This window comes from Oryzias latipes, chromosome 10 (genome assembly GCF_053564925.1).
Source record: "Oryzias latipes strain Hd-rR chromosome 10, Olatipes_Hd-rR_3.1".
NCBI classification, from domain to species: Eukaryota; Metazoa; Chordata; class Actinopteri; order Beloniformes; family Adrianichthyidae; genus Oryzias; species Oryzias latipes.
The window spans coordinates 29,457,704-29,475,811 of NC_136246.1; the positions used below are offsets into that span (position 1 = coordinate 29,457,704).

The 18,108-nt window shown below is 38.6% G+C and overlaps 1 protein-coding gene across 2 annotated transcripts in view; it reads left to right on the forward strand.

Moving 5' to 3' along the window:
- The first annotated feature begins 3,085 nt into the window (after positions 1 to 3,085).
- The window catches only part of aff2 (AF4/FMR2 family, member 2), a 200,410-nt gene continuing 185,387 nt past the window's right edge, over positions 3,086 to 18,108 (forward strand). For both annotated transcript variants that reach the window (XM_020706761.3, XM_020706762.3), the window contains exon 1: positions 3,086 to 3,340. In XM_020706761.3, the coding sequence (XP_020562420.2) occupies positions 3,288 to 3,340 (53 nt within the window). In that variant the 5' untranslated portion in view covers positions 3,086 to 3,287. The remainder of the gene's footprint in view (positions 3,341 to 18,108) is intronic.

Sequence of the window (18,108 nt, forward strand, 5' to 3'; positions counted from 1 at the left end):
TTCTTAAGTGGAAGGATGCTGCCCCACCCACTTTATCACATTGGATTAACTTGAAAAAATAAGATTTACTGTGAGACGATCAGAACATACATTCTTATAAGGTATGGAGACCATTTCTCAACTTTTTTAGTCTACCATCTACAAATGTGACAGAATGATGCCCTTTTTTCTTTCTTCTTTATTTTCTTTATGTGTGTATTGATATATTTGCACTTAACTTATTGTTTATTTTCTATATGCTATTTACATATATTGTGACTGAGTTTATGTATTCATATATTTGCTTATCACTTGTACCATTTCACTTTCTTATATTTTATTTTTTATTTTTTTTACTAAATTGATATTGGTGTATACACAACTGACAGCAGGAGGGGGTGGGGGACTGGGTTTTGAATTTTTTGGTATTATGTTTTAAAACTGAAAACCTAATAAATATATAAAACACAAAAAATGGAAGAAATATGCAAAGTTGTGGATAACAATGACATGAAATAATGTTTAACTGGTATTAAGATAGGATTGAACAAATTCAGGGCCTCATTCTGAATTCTGTCTGCGGTCACAGTTTACTTTTTGAGATCCTAAACTTCTCACAAACTTAGCTCACATTTTCTATTCTGTCTAAGAATAAATTTACTGGGCTGCAACAATTCATTACAAACTGTGATGAACTTTAAACCATTTTTAGGATTTCTTTGATACTCAATCATTAAATTTATTCAGCGTAAAAATTGAAAATAATTTACATTTATTTGCACTTTTTTTTCCCTGTCAAACAGTCTGGTAAACATTTTTTAATGTTATGCCTGAAAAGAGCAAAAAGTCATCCTAGCTGTTGTAGCCAATGATGGCTTCTGGATTTATGTTTTTTGTTTTCGTTTGTTTCTTTATCTTTTGTTAGAAAACACAAAAAACTGTCTAATTTTTTAGTAATTTTTGCAGTAAGAAATTTAATTTTTGGAATTGACTTCTATGTACAATTTCAGGTTAAAAGTGGAATTACTTTGAAATATGACTTTAAGAAAAGAAGCAGCTGAGGTTATACTAACAAGATGGATAGCAGGAGTTGCAGCAAAAAACGTTTTTAAAGATAAATGATCAGAAAACTTTTGAAAAGTAGTAAAAAAAATAAATAAATAAAAATAAACCACTCAAAAAGGCCTCGGACTACTAAGGATTCAAAAGAGCTAAAAAACAAATAGACATAAATCTACTTAAAAGAAAACTTTTCATGCAAATTCTTTGACACTTTAAAATTTTCTCTGACTTAAACAGAACTATTCTGACTCTCTTTACTAAGTCAAAAAAATCAAGTGAGACAGAGACGTCTGTTATTAAAATGTTATTTTCAATGCTTGATGACAGAAAACACGGTTCCAGTTGAGAAACAAAACTTGTATTTACTGTTTATTTCCTTTTAAAACTTTCTGTTCATGACTTCAGAATAATACAAGAACAAGATTATTCCTATTGGAACTGATTTTATTTGAATTTGTTGGTATTTTTATTCATATTATTCACGTTATTTGCATTAAAACAACACTGACATAACACTGACAAATCCCTTATTGAAGTATTTTATTACTTAATGATGTGATATGCATTAAATCATTATATATTCATTGCCATTTTTATCTAGTTACTGTATTTCTTTATTTGATCTGTTTCTCTGTTTACGGGTTTCTCTTTTTTTTCCCCCTTACTGAGTCACTTGAAATTATTTCTTTGGGTTTGACAACTCATCTTAAACAATTGTAATAATTTTGGTTTATTTCTAATGACGAGGTGTGAGTTATTAAGTTTTTGATGTGTGTTAAAAAAAAAACCAGAATATTATTGGAACACAAAACAACTTGCTGTTCAAACTTTTCAGGTGCTTTCTTTCACACCACGCAGTTTGGTCCACACCGTTTTGCTTTCTGAAACAGTGGGAATGCAAAACAAGCTGCACACACACACACACACATTAAAGACTCCATAGTTAAAAATAACTGTAGTTGGGATGTTTTTAACCAAACGCCAAGGAAAAAAAGAGACTAACTTTTTTTCAGGGTTATTTTTTAATTCAAGAATATTATTTTTTTTAGACTCTGAAAGAAGAAAAGGAAATTGGGTTAAAATGAAACCAATATAACTAAAAAATAATAATAAAATAAAATAAATAATTAAATTTTGTTTTATTGCTTTTGTTTTATTGCTTATTATATGAATAATCCAAAAATTGGGTTGAAGAAATTAACCAAGTGTTCTAAGAGTCCATGAACAAGGACCTAAAGCCACATGATTCTTAATTCTGTTTGATAAAAGCTAGGAACAGGATAATGATCAATCATGTAATAAAATGGTTACGGTATAACGGGGTGGGATTATATAAATTCGCTTCCTTCTACCCCCTTTCAAGCAATATTTATTAATCAAATCATATCAAATTATCCTAAGTTTGATTCGTCATTGTATGAATGTATAACTGATGATTGTATTGCTTTGTGTATTCTTATTTGATTGCTTGAAATAAACCATTTCAAATCAAAAAATCAAAAAGCTGAAAACCAAACATTTCAGGTAGAAACAAACTGTCTGCCGTGCAAACATGAACAATCTAACTAACAGATTAAAAAGGTTGTTTTCGGAATAGTCCTCTTTGTTTGGGAGGGGTGTGACTGTAAACAGCCAACTGAAAACTCTGGTCTCAGTTCAGTTGAAAGTGAACCCTGGTGCGGTTCAGAAACAGTGTGAATGCAAAACAAACTTCACACATAAACAAAAGAGAAGAAATAATGCAGAAACCAAACATTTCAGGAAGAAACAAACCACTTCAATGCAAACATGAACAATCTAAAAGAATAAAAAGGTTGAAAAATGTTAAGTGCCCTTTAATGACGGTCAGGATTTAGCGTTTTCTTTGCCTTCCTTTTCTCTTCTAGCTGTCTCCCTCTGACTGTTATTTAAAGGTGTCTTTTGGTGAAATAAACAGCTCCTGTTGTGACGAAGCAAGTTTTTTCACTCCATGCGACTTGTCGTCAGAGTGGGGCGCGTGTGTGCGCGAGCTCTCTCCCTCCCTCCCTCCCTCCCTCCTTCCCTCCCTCCACCTCTGCTTGGCTGTCAGCTCGCTTCGACCACGTAGCAGCTTCCTGGCGGCGGCAGCAGCTTGTCTCTGCTCTCACCCGCACGCACTCACGCACGCACGCAGCCGCACAGGCTGACACTCGCAGGATCCATAGCCCATGTAGGCGCAGACACAGCTCCCACTTTGGATTTTAACACCGAACCGGACCAGAGCGGCAATGGACCTCTTTGAATTCGACTTTTTCCGGGACTGGGAGCTCGAACAACCCTGGTGAGTCTCCGCTTTTATGGTCGCGCATGGCAGAGAGGTGAGGGGACGTGTACGCATATTTTGTGTGTGTGTGTTTGGGGGGGGGGGGGTGTCAGACCGAGTCCCGGAGCGTTCCTTTGTCAAAACCGAGAGGCGTGCACACGCACGTGCACCAACACGACGCCGGCTTTTGCAGGATGACATGTATCCAGGCTGGATGGGGATCCGTGGCGCACGGACGCGTCCGCATGGATGAAGCGCGTCCGTGCGTAAGTTTGGAGGAAAAACGCTGCCATTCGCGCGCGCAGAGTTTGTGTTTGCGCACTACAGGTGCTGCTGTGATTTATGGGACACCCACAGAAACACGCGCGGAGCGAAGTTGGGCTCTGTGGATTTTTTGTTTGAGCGCGCAAGGAGCGTCTCTCCATCTCTGTTAGGATGTTATTAAACCCTCAGACTGCGTTTGGCTTCATCATGACATTAATTCTGACATTTCTGAGTGGAAATGATGAAGCTGAGGAGATCTTCATCAAACCACAAACAGGTTTCTGAAGCAAAAATGTCCAATTCTCATCTTGCTTCTGCAAACTTTTAGCTCTCTGGCTTTGGGCGCAAACTGTTTCACACTGTGCCATATTGCTCTGGCTCTCACTCCTCAGGGGAGTCATTTTCTGTCTCATATGAGACATAAGAACAAAGACCCATGAGAGGAGAAGTGCTTTTAAGGCGTCTATCACTCCATTGGTCAGAAATAAGCATTAAAGATCAACAAAGGTTAAACAAAACTGCATTTCCTTCACTTTATTTTAATTTTTATACCTCTATATATGCCTTGACTGTAGTTTTTTTTATTTTTTTTAGTTTGAAATATAAAGTAACAAAGCTTTTGTCCAGCAATGGACCATGCATAACACCTGAGCTGATTAACTACAATCTCTAACCTAACATGCATTTGCCAGCCACTGACTCGGGTACCACTGTACACTCGGATGCTGTCCAATCTAAGTGCAAGGTTAATCCAACAGAAACATTTATACTCTCAGTGTGTTCACCCCGGGCCTGAGTTTGGCTGAACCTGAACCTTTGTTCCTCTTACAACCAGGGGGAACATCTTTAGTGTGAATGCAGACGGTTATTAGAAAGAGGAAGCAATGTAAACGCTGAGAGTTTTCAGAACAAAAAAACACAAATCAGGAAAGTGTTTCTAAAAAAGATTCAGAGATAGATTTGGAGTAGTGAAAGTGATTATCTGTCTGTTGAATATGTGATGATCAAATGGATATTTATCAACTCTATGAACTTGTTTCAGGCAACAGCACCCCCTATACTATGAAAGCTCTCAAAAGTGCAGTGTGAAAGCAAAACTAAGTAAAAGTCTTTTGTGCTGTGCTGGTCTGAATGTGCTCTGGCTGTTCAAGTGTTGTGTTTTTCGGAGTATAAGTCGCTCTGTGTATTTAATTATTTTTTTTGCATAGTGGGTGGGACAGGGGTGGGACTTATTCAGGTGTGACCTATATGGGATTTAAAAGAAGAAAAATAGCAACTGCTGCTAGAGGGCGGTGTAGGCGTGTATATCAGTATTCTTACAGAAGAAGAAGCGCCGCACAGTTTTCCACCAGGCACAAAGGATGAAGAATTCAACTGATTTAGTGATTTGAAGTGATTTAAAGAGTTTGGTTGACTTGTTAGCATGGAATTACGCTACGGTTATACGAATAATTGTAAATGTACTAGATTCCTTCTATGTTTTATGAAGCTAAATAAGCATCATTGTGTTTCGGTAGTGAAGCGGGCAGACATTCAGTCTATTATTGTTATCTATTCCGTTATTCGGATTTGCCTTTCAGGATGAAATGTCCTTTTTTTTGTAAATTATTTTACGACATGTACTCCAGCGTGACTTACTTAGGATTTGTTTTCTTCTTTATTGTGTATCGTTTGGTGTCTGCGACTTACACTCTTACGCGACTTACTGTCAGACAAGTGTGGTAATTGTGCGATGGAGTCTTATCAAAGGAAAAACATCTTCCCCCTTAATCAAAACTATAGCATATTACTGTTTTTAGATCAACTAGCAACTTCCGGATTGAAGCTTGTTGCAAAGCAAAACTACCTGAAGTCAAGTCAATTCACTAAGTTAACACTAGGGGGCTTATGACACGTCAAATAAGTTCCTGGTTCCTCCAGATCATTAAAAAAATATTTTTAACCTGATTCCAAAACCCTTTTTTTTCCGCTCTGCGGTAACAGCTGCACTAAAGGGAAATATTTACATTTTTATATGTGAATAGTTTCATTTAAAATTTAACGTGGGGGCTTTGAAAAAGTTTTAGTTTTGACATTTGTGGTTTAAAACAAACATAAGAGGTATGATACATAATTAGGATTCACCTTGAAATATATGTTTCAGTGCAGCTTCACCTTTTTTTTTTTTAAATTAAACAGGTGAGGTCTATAGACAAATGAAAGTCTATAGGCTTTTATTTTTCACTTTTTCACTTTCTTGATTTGTTTCTGAATATATACATTTTTATTTTGTCTGTCTATGTTTGTCTTAAAATATGAGACAAACAGTTTAATATCACATTTTGTGATTTTTACAGTAAAAAAAAGACAAAATTTAGCACTTGAAATTGACTATTTTGTGTAGCAGTTTCAGGTTCATAGTGGAATTATTGTGTAAGATAAGGATAATTGTCTTTAAATAAGGAGCTGGGGTTGAAGGAAAAAGATGGATGCCAAACATTGCTACAAAAAACTGTTTTAAAGTCGGATTATTAGAGCTAAATGTAAAGTAGTAAAAAATGCTACTTAAGACAAAATGCTGAAATTGTTTTAATTAAATATCAAAATAATATGAAAATTTCCCAAAATGCAATCTTGCAATGAATCTTCATCTCTGAAACAGCTTTGCTGAATATTAGAAAATGACTCCCCTGAGGAGTGACAGCCAGAGCAGCAGGGGTTGACATAGCCCAGAAATTTGCACTGGCCCACAGGGCCAGTAGGTTTTGAAAGTTACTGGCCCTGCCTGAAAGTTACTGGCCCGACACTACACACAGCTCCGCAGGTGCTTGCAACTTTAGGGGGGTCCGGGGGCATGCCCCCACGGAAAATTTTAATATGGGGAAATTTGGTGCATTCTGGTGACATCTAGCACTTATTTATACACTTTTCAATGACTAAAAATAGAGCATATCAAACTTAAATCTGCTCTAGTCTGTTTCAGATGTTTTGAAGAGAGCACTGCAGTGAAGTAAGTAACACTAGTTAAGAAGTTTTCATGCTGCCCAGGGCTCCAGACTAACTTTTTTCACTAGGAGCACAGTGGCCCCCAACTGAAAATTTTAGGGGCACAACCAGAAAATTTAGGGGCGCATATTGTAAATCAACATTCTAACCAAATCTACTAATTTCCACTGTATTACTATTAATAAATACTTTAATAATAGATGCAAAAATTACAATGTGCCGTTTGAAATTCAGTGTCACATTTTATTCTGCACTTTTGAAAATGCAACAAGGTAAACTGACAAAAGCATCGCTGTCACGATACAACGATACAAGCGGCGTTGTATCGGAGATTTTATTTTTAGGCCATATCGCCCAGCCCTACTTTAGTTACTTAATTAAATTAAATAATTGAAAAATTAAATAAAATTAAATTACTGAGATCATTCAGCTAACTAGAAATACTTACTGCTTACAGTGTTGTAAAGAAAAAGAAAATTAAGTAGTTTGACATTATACTCCATTTGACTCTGAGATTCAGGTATTTGGAGTCTTTGCCTTTGATTCTTTGACATTCAGCTTAAAGCTTAGTGGATACAGTTTCATCTTCAATGCATTCATTAAATATCTTGCTGTCCATAGCACTAATTCCACCCGTCACTCCATCTAACATATTCCTATCTATTCCTGCCATGTCTTCCACATCTCTGACATGCTTCAGTCTCTCTTCAGTGACGGTGTTGGATTTATGATCATCGCGGTGAAAAACCACCAGGGGGCGCGCTGATATGTGTGTCAGTTTAAATATATCTGCATAAAATGTAATAATAACCCACTGGCTTGTTCCTTCGTTTTTGCTGTTTAACATTGTTTAGTATTGAATCGTTACATTCAATAAAGTTTGAAAAAAAAAAATTGAGTGAGCGCGTGCGGCGTGGTGCTCGGCAGCGACAGCCGCGCGCGCAGGTGGGAGAGGAGGAGAAGAGTTAATAAAAGGAATAAAAGGTTTCCCATAGAAACCCTTGAAGTCTGAACACAGGACTAGCAGAAAAAGTGAATTATAAAGACGAGGTAAATCTACACGTTTTCGCAAAATATACTTTATTGAAAAAGGTGAAAAATGTATTAACCGTTAGATATTTTAGTGGCCCGAGCGGACAAGTAAAAAATAAAGTCTTGTGGTCCGTACTGCTTGAAAAACAGGACCGGGCCAGCGGACAAATGGCTATGTCGAGCCCTGTGAGCAGTGTGGCACAGTGTGGAACAGTCGGCCCACAATGGCCTGAGAGCTTGAAAGTTTGCAGAAGAAAAATCACAAGAACTGATGGGGTGACCCTTTTCTTTAAATAAAAATCATGGAAATGATCTCACGTAGGGCTGCACGATATGAGGAAAACTTGCGATATGCGATATTAGTGATCAATATTGCGATAACGATAAATTTGCGGTAAATAAACAAATAGAAAAATAAACAAAAACATCATTCCCATTTCATTGCAACAGTTTAAAAATTATACTCCAATTGACCTTCATCGACATGGGGGACAAACGTCAGGGTGGCTAACCCTGGTCCTCAAGAGCCTCAACCCTGTCTGTTTTCCAATTCTCCCTAGACTGCTCGATAATGATAACCAAAATCAGGTGTGTTCAGTCAATCAGGATGTGAAATCACTTGAGTCAGCCAATCAACAGCAAGCTGGTTAAGGACAGCTGGAAAACAGGCAGGGTTGAGGCTCTTCAGGACCAGGGTTAACATAATAGGCCTCCATCTGATTGGTAAACAATGGGAAGGCGTCCATCTGATTGGTCAAAGCATAAAGGGATTTATTTGATTCGTTAAATGCTTCAAGCTGCTAGAAGATTGTTTTAACACATTTTGGGTTTGCGATTTATTGCGATATTCGCCGTCTTTTGCGATATGCATATTGCAGAGCTGGATATTGCGATAACGATAAATTTGCGGTATATTGTGCAGGCCTAATCTCACGTGTAGTTTGTAAAAAAAAAAAATCTAATTAAAACCTTAAACTGCTGCAGGATTGGAGGAAAACTTCCCAAAAAATGTCTTTTTCTCACAGTTCATGGTCATGAAAACTGGAACAAAAACTCTGGAACGTGGCTTATGTCTTCATTTTTCCCGACTTTTATGAACACTTTGGAATATGTGGAGGCTGACCCGCTGAGCCCAAGTTGACCTGATCCTGGAAAAATAGGACTTAATGCTGTAGCTTTCTTTTTCATTTTCATGGGATATTTATTAACCCTGTGGTTTAACCCATAAGAACCCAAACCCAAATTTTTTTTTTTTAATAAAATTACATGGATTTTACCACAAACCGAGCGGACCACAGACACCACTTCTGATATTTTATCTGTCACACTGATGTGACCGTTGGGTTCTTACGAAGTCGCCGTGGTTCACACTGGAAGACGTTTCCAGCTCCTTCATCACCCGAGCAAAAACAGGAGGAGGGTCTATAAACCAGCTTGCTTCTCCACGTCGGGGAAAAATACAATCATGTTGCCATTTTGAATTTGTATTCCAGCTGGCAGAGTCTGAGAGGGTAGTGACACACACACTGCCCCCCCCCCCCCCCCCCCCTCACCACCACCACCACGGAGGGGCTCTGGAGCAAAGTACTTAACCCCCCGCTGGTGGAGAGGAGCTGCCCAGGGCTCAACAACTAGCTGAGGGCGTCTACATGTGTAACCCTTCCACTGCCAACACTCAATTACAACAGTCAGCAGGTCCTTGTGGGAACCTGAAGAGGCCTCCTCAAAGAGACGCAGACGGGAATGAGCCGTCAGCAGCTTCTGTTTGGTCGTTCTCCAGTCGGAGGCTAGGAAATGTTTTGTGCACAATTAGGCGGAGCTGCAGTTGTTGGAGCGGTGCTTTCATTTGCACCGGTGTCCTTGTTCCAGTCTTCAAGTGCAGGTGGAGGATTGATTTATTGAGCGAGTGAGGCCGACTCTGCTGTGATGGATGCCGGTTTGCCGACTGTCATCTTGTTAGTGTTGGGCTTTTTTTCGGTCCACCTGCTGTGTCTATAATCCCAATGTCATTGATCAACTATCATCCTGTCAGCATGTTGACACCTTTTGAGGCAGAAAGCAGCTTTTTTAGCTCCAAGATTGTTTGCTAAAATGAGATCCATGCAGTGGTCACATCTGCGGGCGAACCTGCACAAACCTTTAAGGTTGTGTACCGCTCGGTGAATCCATAGAGCAAAAATGTTTCAAAAGGTATTCTGTAGATGACAGACAGGTTGTAGCCAACACTCATTCAACAGGTCAGTATAGGTAAAGTAGGTGAGATGCAGGTGTGTCAAATGGACTTTGCCTTCTTTGTTTTACCCCCTGAACCCTGCGGACTGTGCAAGGAGCCTGTTATTGCTGTTCAGATCAAGTGTTTATTGTTGTCAACCCCCCGTCTTTCCCAGTTAGCACGCGTTGCCCAGGTTGCCGACCCCAGTTCTAGATGTTCCAGAAATCCTGTTTATTTTTTACCATTCTTATTTTTTTACATGTTTTTTTTTCTGGCTTAGATTGAAATATGAAATGCATGTAAGCATAGTGAGCGTCAGCCTCCAAAAGGCAGGATGGCAATGTCGAAAACTGTTTATGTAATCCAAGTTCCGAAGAAATTAGCCCCGAAAAAAGGGAAAGAGGAGGGATGATGATGGAACCAGACAGACATGACATGTAAAATCCATCCAAATCCAACTTTTGTCTGAGCAAACATAAAATCCAGATCAAGTTCCTTCTGGAAGTCTTTTGGTAACCAACGGCTCCAGAAGCTGCTTTGATGTGACTCAGTTCTAATTAATATTAAAATGAAATGTCCACAGGAGAAGGGAAAAGTCAGAAGACGAGAGGGAAAAAAAGGTTATTTTAAATAGAATCCTTTTTATTTAAATATTTTCCTCTAAAATTCACTCAGATTTACATGAAAAGTCTGTTGATGCGAGTCTGACAGCAGATCTTCCCCGAAAGGAAGACGAAAAAACAGAAACAATCGTGAAGCTACACGAGCCTTTGTTAAATCTGAACGAACACTGCAGGTCTCCTCCTCCTCCTAAAGAAATACCCTTTCATCTCTTTTCCTCTTTGTTGCTCTTCCTCCCTCCTCCTCCTCCTCCTCCCATCTTGCCTCTTGTTTCATTCTCCTTCTCGCAGATCTGAAGGCTTTGTGTGATTGCAACAGGCCCGAATATTGTGCGCTCCTCACTGTAATTGCCCATCATGTCGCCGGCTAATCATGGCGGAGGAATCTGAAAGCGATCGCTTTGAATGTTAATTGACGCTGATGGTGATTGGTTGAACCCATTTAAGTGGTTAATTAAAGAATTGATTACACATCTCGTCAGCGTGGAATGAGAAGATTCCAGCTGCGTGTTTTGAAGCCTGAAAGTTCACATCTGCAGGAAGACTCCCCTGATTACTGTTATTTGTTTCTTGACTGGATCAGATCCGACATAGTTTGCATATTCGCTTTGAAGCGGTTCGAAAATGGAAGAGTCGGGGTAAAAGTGTCGAAGCGCTGCTTTCAGACCAGCCTCGCGTGAAATCAGCGGGAGAATGAGGTGGAATCTGGCGACAGCCGATTCATTCAGCATTCATTCTCACAGTCCGACATTCAATCTGCCCGTCAATCCTCCCACCTCTCAATCAGCTCAGTCACACGTGCGAGCTCAATAGGCGCAAAATCATTCATCATTCTGGAAGTTCTCTCCTCGCCGTGTGATCGGCTTCAGCTCGCCAAACCAGCCTCCTCTCAGCGATACTTCACACCAGCTTCATCAGCGGCTGCAATGGCGAACTGCGACTCGTCCTGAGCTGCCAAGAAATCACAAACAGAGCGTGCTCTCCAAAAGTGACAGCAGAAAGCCCTGATGGGAAAATAAAGTCAGCTTCTGTCTCATAGTGGCGATGCAATTATCCTGCAGGGCAGCAGAGCAGGGGGTCTGTCAGCAGGGGTGAAGGAGGTAAAGAGTGAGCTCACCTGGACTCTGTCACTGTCCGTGGTGCTGAAAGAAAGCTCTGATCACAGAAACAAAACGGAGTCCCGAATGCAAACAGGTGACGTGAATTCCCAGTTCCTTTCATAAGACCGTTCTGTTTATTAAATCGAGTTTTTTGTAGTTTCTTAGTGCAAGGGTTACTTTTTTTATAGTCATTTTCACTTAAAGACCCACTTTGATCATCTTTTGAGTTCCGCTAGCTTACAGCCTTTCACACATCCAACCAAAACATTACCAGTGCAACAAAAATGGCGGGCAACATTGGAGCTATCGGAGCTAGCCAGCTTGAACGAGGAGCAACCCCGCCCCCTCTTCCTCTCCAAATTGCAGAGCGGAGCCGGGCGCCGCCCAGCATATTTTTTTATGCAACAAATGCAATCCTTTTTACACAGTATTTTAAAACAATTTGAATAAACGAATAAAAAAATGCAACGTAAGCCTCATTTTCTTTGTATGTGTCCATCATTAGAAAAATACCACAAGAACATGTTAAAAATACACAAAAAATATATTTTTTTATTGCAATGGGTCTTAAAGACTTATCCTGCAGGATTTGCACTCCTGCAGGATAATGCTCTTTATTTACTAATGCTCTTTATTTACTTTAACTGCTCTGTTAAAGTAGGAAGAGGGCGACTTTTGATTGGAAATGTTGAATTATTTTCCACACGGGTTAAATGGAGGTCAATAGTGAATACGGGGGTTTCGTAGATTTTCATGTAAGCTAAATGATCAAATGTAAACATAAGTGGTTCTTTGTCAAGTGTCACAACTATAGAAAGTGCATAATTATGATTTAGGGAAGCAGATTTTAACCTGATCGTTTGTTCAAATATTTACATAAATATCAGTTAAAAGTCAAAACAGCCCAAATTTGTTGGTTTCTAAGTTTGACTTTAAATTATGAAATAAAGAAGTTGTAAATAAAGAAATTGCAATTCTTATTGATTGATTGAATACATTAGATTGAATTTGTTTATTTCAAAGAGCTGAGTCGTTCGCGTGGATTTGATGTCTTCCAGAAGCATCAGCCCAGCTGCCAACGATCCACTCCAGACTTTGGCTGTGTATTTTTTTAAAACTGTGTTCCAGAGAATGTAACAGGATGCAGATGGGTCTTTTTAATGTTGGGGTTTTGGGGCCGTAAACATCATCAGGACTAACAACTGACGTTTTCCTGCCAACTTGATTTGAGAATAACGCCGCACACATTAGTGTGGCCCGTCAGGAAAAGTTTTGTAGAGGAGAGCACCCACAGTCTTGAAGTGATTTTGTCAACAAAACAGAAACAAAAAGGACAAACTGTGCTTGTATTAAAACCAAAACCATGAAGCTTTCAGTGATTCCCATGTAAAACTGCTTGTTTTTGACAGTTCTGGCATCCTCTATGTCCATTTTATATCTGAAAAACATTTGCGAATCAGCTTGTTACACAAAAATACCCCCTACCTCAGTCAAGTGCACACCTGAATTGGATTTTACTTAGTTAATTGAAAAAAACTTTGATTATAAACTTTTTATAATCATTTATTTGCCTAAAAGTAGAAAAATCAGTTTTCCTGTTTGTGCTGTAATGCAGGGTCTCTGTTTTATTTTAAAGTAGTTGGATGGGCTGGTTTGGACCACTCTAGGATTTTTTTTCCTTTGTCCCTTTTGGTTAAAACATTTTAACTTCACAAAAACATTTAAACCTTTAACCAAAGTGTCTCACGACCAGGTTTATTATCAAGTTGGGAGATGAAAAAGAACTTGTAGGTTTAAAAATTAGTTGATTAAACCAACATTTAATTTGAAAATCCAATAAAAAAAAAACAACTCATTGATTTCTTCATTTCTGGTAAAAAATAGCTTCTCTTTTAGTTATAAATAGTAAAAATTCCAATTTTGTCACTGAAAGTTTTGTATTTGTTAAGTTAAAAATGTTTTCATGTGTTGAATGTGTTGAATCATAAAATATTTCTACCTGACAGTTTACAGATGTCCCCCCTGTGCACATTTGTGTTTCTGTGTTAAAACAGTAAAAAAACACAGCAGTCAGTTCACATGAAGTATTTTAAGTCAACATGGAAACAGACTCTGGCAAGTTTAGATGCAAAATTATTTAACATTTTAATAAACAAACGGATGCTTCTAGTTTTGTTATCACTTTATAATAACTATCCATTATGGCTAGGTAAAAAATCATTAATAAACTGTTAGTTATTGTACAGTTAGAACTCATTAGTATACAGGTAACAGGTTATTTAGTATTGTCTAACTAAAAGCTTGTTAGTTATCTGCTGTTTATCAATAAGATACATTTATAGATCCTTAACAAACTGTTAACAGTTATTTAACAAGTCATTTATACCTCGATAACTTACTGTTAATTATTGACTTGTTAACTAGCTATAACGGATAGTTGTTATAAAGTGTTACCATCATAGTTTTTGTTTTTTTGTTTTTACATCTTTACATTTTCAATGCCCATATTTCTTTTATTTCTTATGGTTTTTATGACCAATGTATGTTTCCAGGAGGCAGAATTTATTTCAAATGTTATAGGCACAGGAACTTTGGAGTCACTTTTAAAAACAGGAAGACGAGCGGAGTTTGTTTTTTTCTACAAGCTGTCAGTAAAAATGAAGAGCCTGTTTGCACGCCAGTGACTGCATTTGAATTAGAAAACAATTTGCTTATGGTAATGACCATTTGTTTGTAAAAAGAACCGATTAAGGTGCAGGTCAAAGGAGTGAATGGAGCACTTACTTAGAATAACGATCCAAAGTGAACTGTTGGGACTAATTAAAAATGTGTGCTTGAAGTGGCATTTCCTATGTATTTGGAAAAATACTTCGCTGGTAATTAGTCCGATTAGTGAATAAAATATGTGGCGTTTGTTCTGCTGCTCTAGTTCAGTGAGTCTGTTATGATATTCAGACATTATGTTTATTCATTAGGACTTTTATTTCAATTAGGGCCCAAACTAAAACACCGATTATGGTTTGATGCAGAAAGCTACTTTGACTGCAGTTAAACCCAATATTTGGAGACGGTTTTGTCCTTAAACGGCAAATTTAGTCTGATATTAGGGAGCAGATAAGTGGCCTGAGTTTATTAGCACACAGACACACATGCACGCACACACACGTTTGGAGGGCTTAGAGATTGAGCACAGGAGAGCAGGGGACTTGGCAGTCAACGGCTGGTAGATTCTGCCCTCCTGCCCCCAAGATACCAAGACAATACACACACGCACGCACACACATACATGTGTGTGTGCACGCCAGGTCCCAAGGTTGGCAGAGCCAACTGCCAGGAGGAGCACGGTGCTAAGGAATGATAACACACACAGTTTTTTCTCCTGCACACTCACACAGTCAGGGCTGAACCCGCTGATCCGGTGGTTCTCTCCTCTCTGCTGTAGCTGGCATCAGTGATGCTGTTGATACCTGCTCTGTGTGTCTGTGTGAGTGTTGGAAGGCGGCAGAAAGCCGCGGGTGGGGGGTTTATCCCCTCACAGATGAGCTGGAAACCCGTCCGGCTGTCTGTTACTGGAGCCTTTTACCTCATTTAGCCTCAAGCTTCCATAAACACCTTCAAAGGTTTGAATAGAAACATGTCATAAGTATCAATAATTCTTCAAATATATCCAAAAAATAAGAATACAGACGGTCCAACAGCGTTAAACATTAAAGTCTTTTAACGTCCCATTAGCTGCCACATACCGAGGTGTGTAAAATTTGTTCTCCGCATTTGACCCATCCCCTTGGGGAGCGGTGAGCTGCAGACACAGCCGCGCTTGGGAACCATTGGGTGGTTTAACCCCCCAATCCAACCCCTTCATGCGGAGTGTCAAGCAGGGAGGCTAAGGGTGCATTTTTCCAGAGTCTTTGGTATGACTCTGCCTGGATTTGAACTCATGACCTTCCAGTCTCAGGGCGGACACTCTACCACAAGGCAAATGGTTTATTTTCAAAGCGTTCCCAGTGGTCATTTATTTATGATCATTCCGATTTTAGGCAAAAAAAGAAAAACCTGTGTCATTTTCTAGGATATAGTTTCTACAGAGCAGCGGTAGTTCATTAGAAATTCACCTCTGAGTTGTGGGTGGGACCATTGGCGATGAACAACCCTGCCTCCTCCTTCTCCTGAGAGCTCTCTGTTTACATGCTCTGGATGCATCAGAATGGAGCGGAGCAGGACGCTTGTGGCTTTTTCCAACGGCATTTTTTAATCTGCGCGATTCACAATGATTTAAATAAAGAAATGCGATTTAAGCTTAATTTTCATAACATCGTTCCTCTATCATCAGAAAAGCGCCACAAGAACATGTGAAAAACTAGGACTGGGTTGATAAAAATGATCAATTGATCTGAATTGATCCAAGCTTAATAGATTTGTCTGGTGTTAAAAATCTCATTGGTTTATTCTTTCACTAATATATTTTACAGTATGGGAACTGCATGAGATTGATATCAATATCTTCAACACATATATAGATTATTAATGTATTTCTATACAAATATGTAAAGTTATTATTGGTGATACTCAGCACTAATAAAAACACCATTATCAAAGTGTCGAAGTGGGTTTTTAAGGTTAACAAAAAGTGTTAACAAAGTTAGCATTAAAATGTAGAATAGACTTGACTAAAAACTTAAGGTAGTGCTGGCTAAATATTGCATGAACTTTACATTAAGTCTGAGGTAAAATCCTTTATTGTTTCTGATCAGTTACAGTTTAGGTTCATGTGTTGATCAAAATTCTCACTTTTTCTGAGCCACAGAAACTAACCAGAGAACAGTTTAGGACCTATTCAAAGACATCTCGCACGTTGATGTTTCCCTGAGCTGGGACGGACATTAAGTCCCTTGTGTTAAGAGGTTTCCAGACGTGAACTTTAACATGACGGCAAAATACAGTCGTTTTTCGTTTATCATGCGAGTTACGTATTAAAAATAACCTGCGATAAGTGAAATTCTTGCAGTAGTTCATTTTATTTTATTTTAAACAAAAATTCTAGATGTTTTAATACTCCTCACTACACCCTTTCTACACTTTTTAGAGACAGACATGACCATTTTCACACTTTTATCTCTTGTTTTAGACTCTCAAATTTCAAACTGTCACAGAAAAATAAGTCCAGTTTTATAGCATGAAAACAAATATTTGAACGCGACCAAAGATTTATGTAAATGTGGCAAACTAAAGGCAGTCTGTACAGAGATTGATCGACAAATAGATATAAATAACCAGATAAATCAACCTTAATAGACTGATACAAATCAGTAAAAGTGAATAAAAAAGGTCAAATCCAATGAGTAAAAACAGAAGTAACAGAAAATAGTTTAAATATCAAGTAAGAAGGTTTCTAAATTTTAATTTAAAGCCATTTTAAAAAGGCAGGCCTTTGTTTAAAAAACATGAGCAGAATCTGACACTTTAGTTTTATCTTATTGTCTAATGATTGCCTGATCTGATTAAACCCCTAACATTTAGAAATTGAAACCCTAAATAGAAATCATATCAGACTTTATATGTCTTATTGTGTTAGCTTGATTACAATCATTGAAACTGTTGGAAAGTATTCTTTAATAATGCTGTCAAAATGTGGTTTTTAGCTCCTCTGTTACATCCCATAGCAGTACTTCAGAGCATCAAGAACAATATACTGTAACACAAGCATCAATTAAATAAATGTGTAATTATAAAACCTGCTGTAAGGAGAAAAGCAGTTCTAGGGGGATTACCTGATCTGTTTTTGTGTAATTTAAGTCACAATGCGCACAATAAATACCATTTACAAGAGCTGCTCTTGAAAATCCTCCCTCTGCTCACGCTAGACAATCAAAAGCCAACATCATTTACTCCCAGCAGGGCTCTATGATTTTATGCGTCTGTGACTGCAGCACATTGGAGAGACAATGAGATGGACAGAGGGAGCTAGTTAGCCTCGCGAGACACTATATTAAACAATGAATTTTGAATTAAACAGAAGTAATAAACATGAATCTGCAAGCAGGGAGATACAGAGGAAGGCAGAGCGAGACAGAAGGAGAGGGCTAATGACGTCGTTTTTGTAGCCGGGGCCAATTTACTGTGAGGTTTGGAAAGGTCATCTTCTACACGGAGGCCTGTCTGTGACAAATTACATTATTTACACAGGGCAGGAAGAGGCAGGGAGATCCAGAGGAACACGGGCAGAGGCAGGAGATGACGGGGGAGCGCGTGTTTGATTGTAATTGGCCTGCAGCGTTCGCACAAGAACACAAAAGACATTTGCCAGCACTTTGTCTGATGATGCTTATATCAAATCAGAATTCCTGTATTTTTGGGGGGGGGGGGGTTTAATCCGACATTGGGCGATGTTTTATGCCCCGAGAGTGTTCACACCAACGACTCTGCTGTGATTTACACAAATGTTGCTCGTTTTGTTGTTTTCTCGTTCACTCCTGCCTGTGTTTGTCATCCAACAGGTGACTTTTTGTTCAATGAACGTCCAAAAATGAGGAACACAATCTCAATGATTCAAGCCCAGTTTTTACTCCTCAGTCT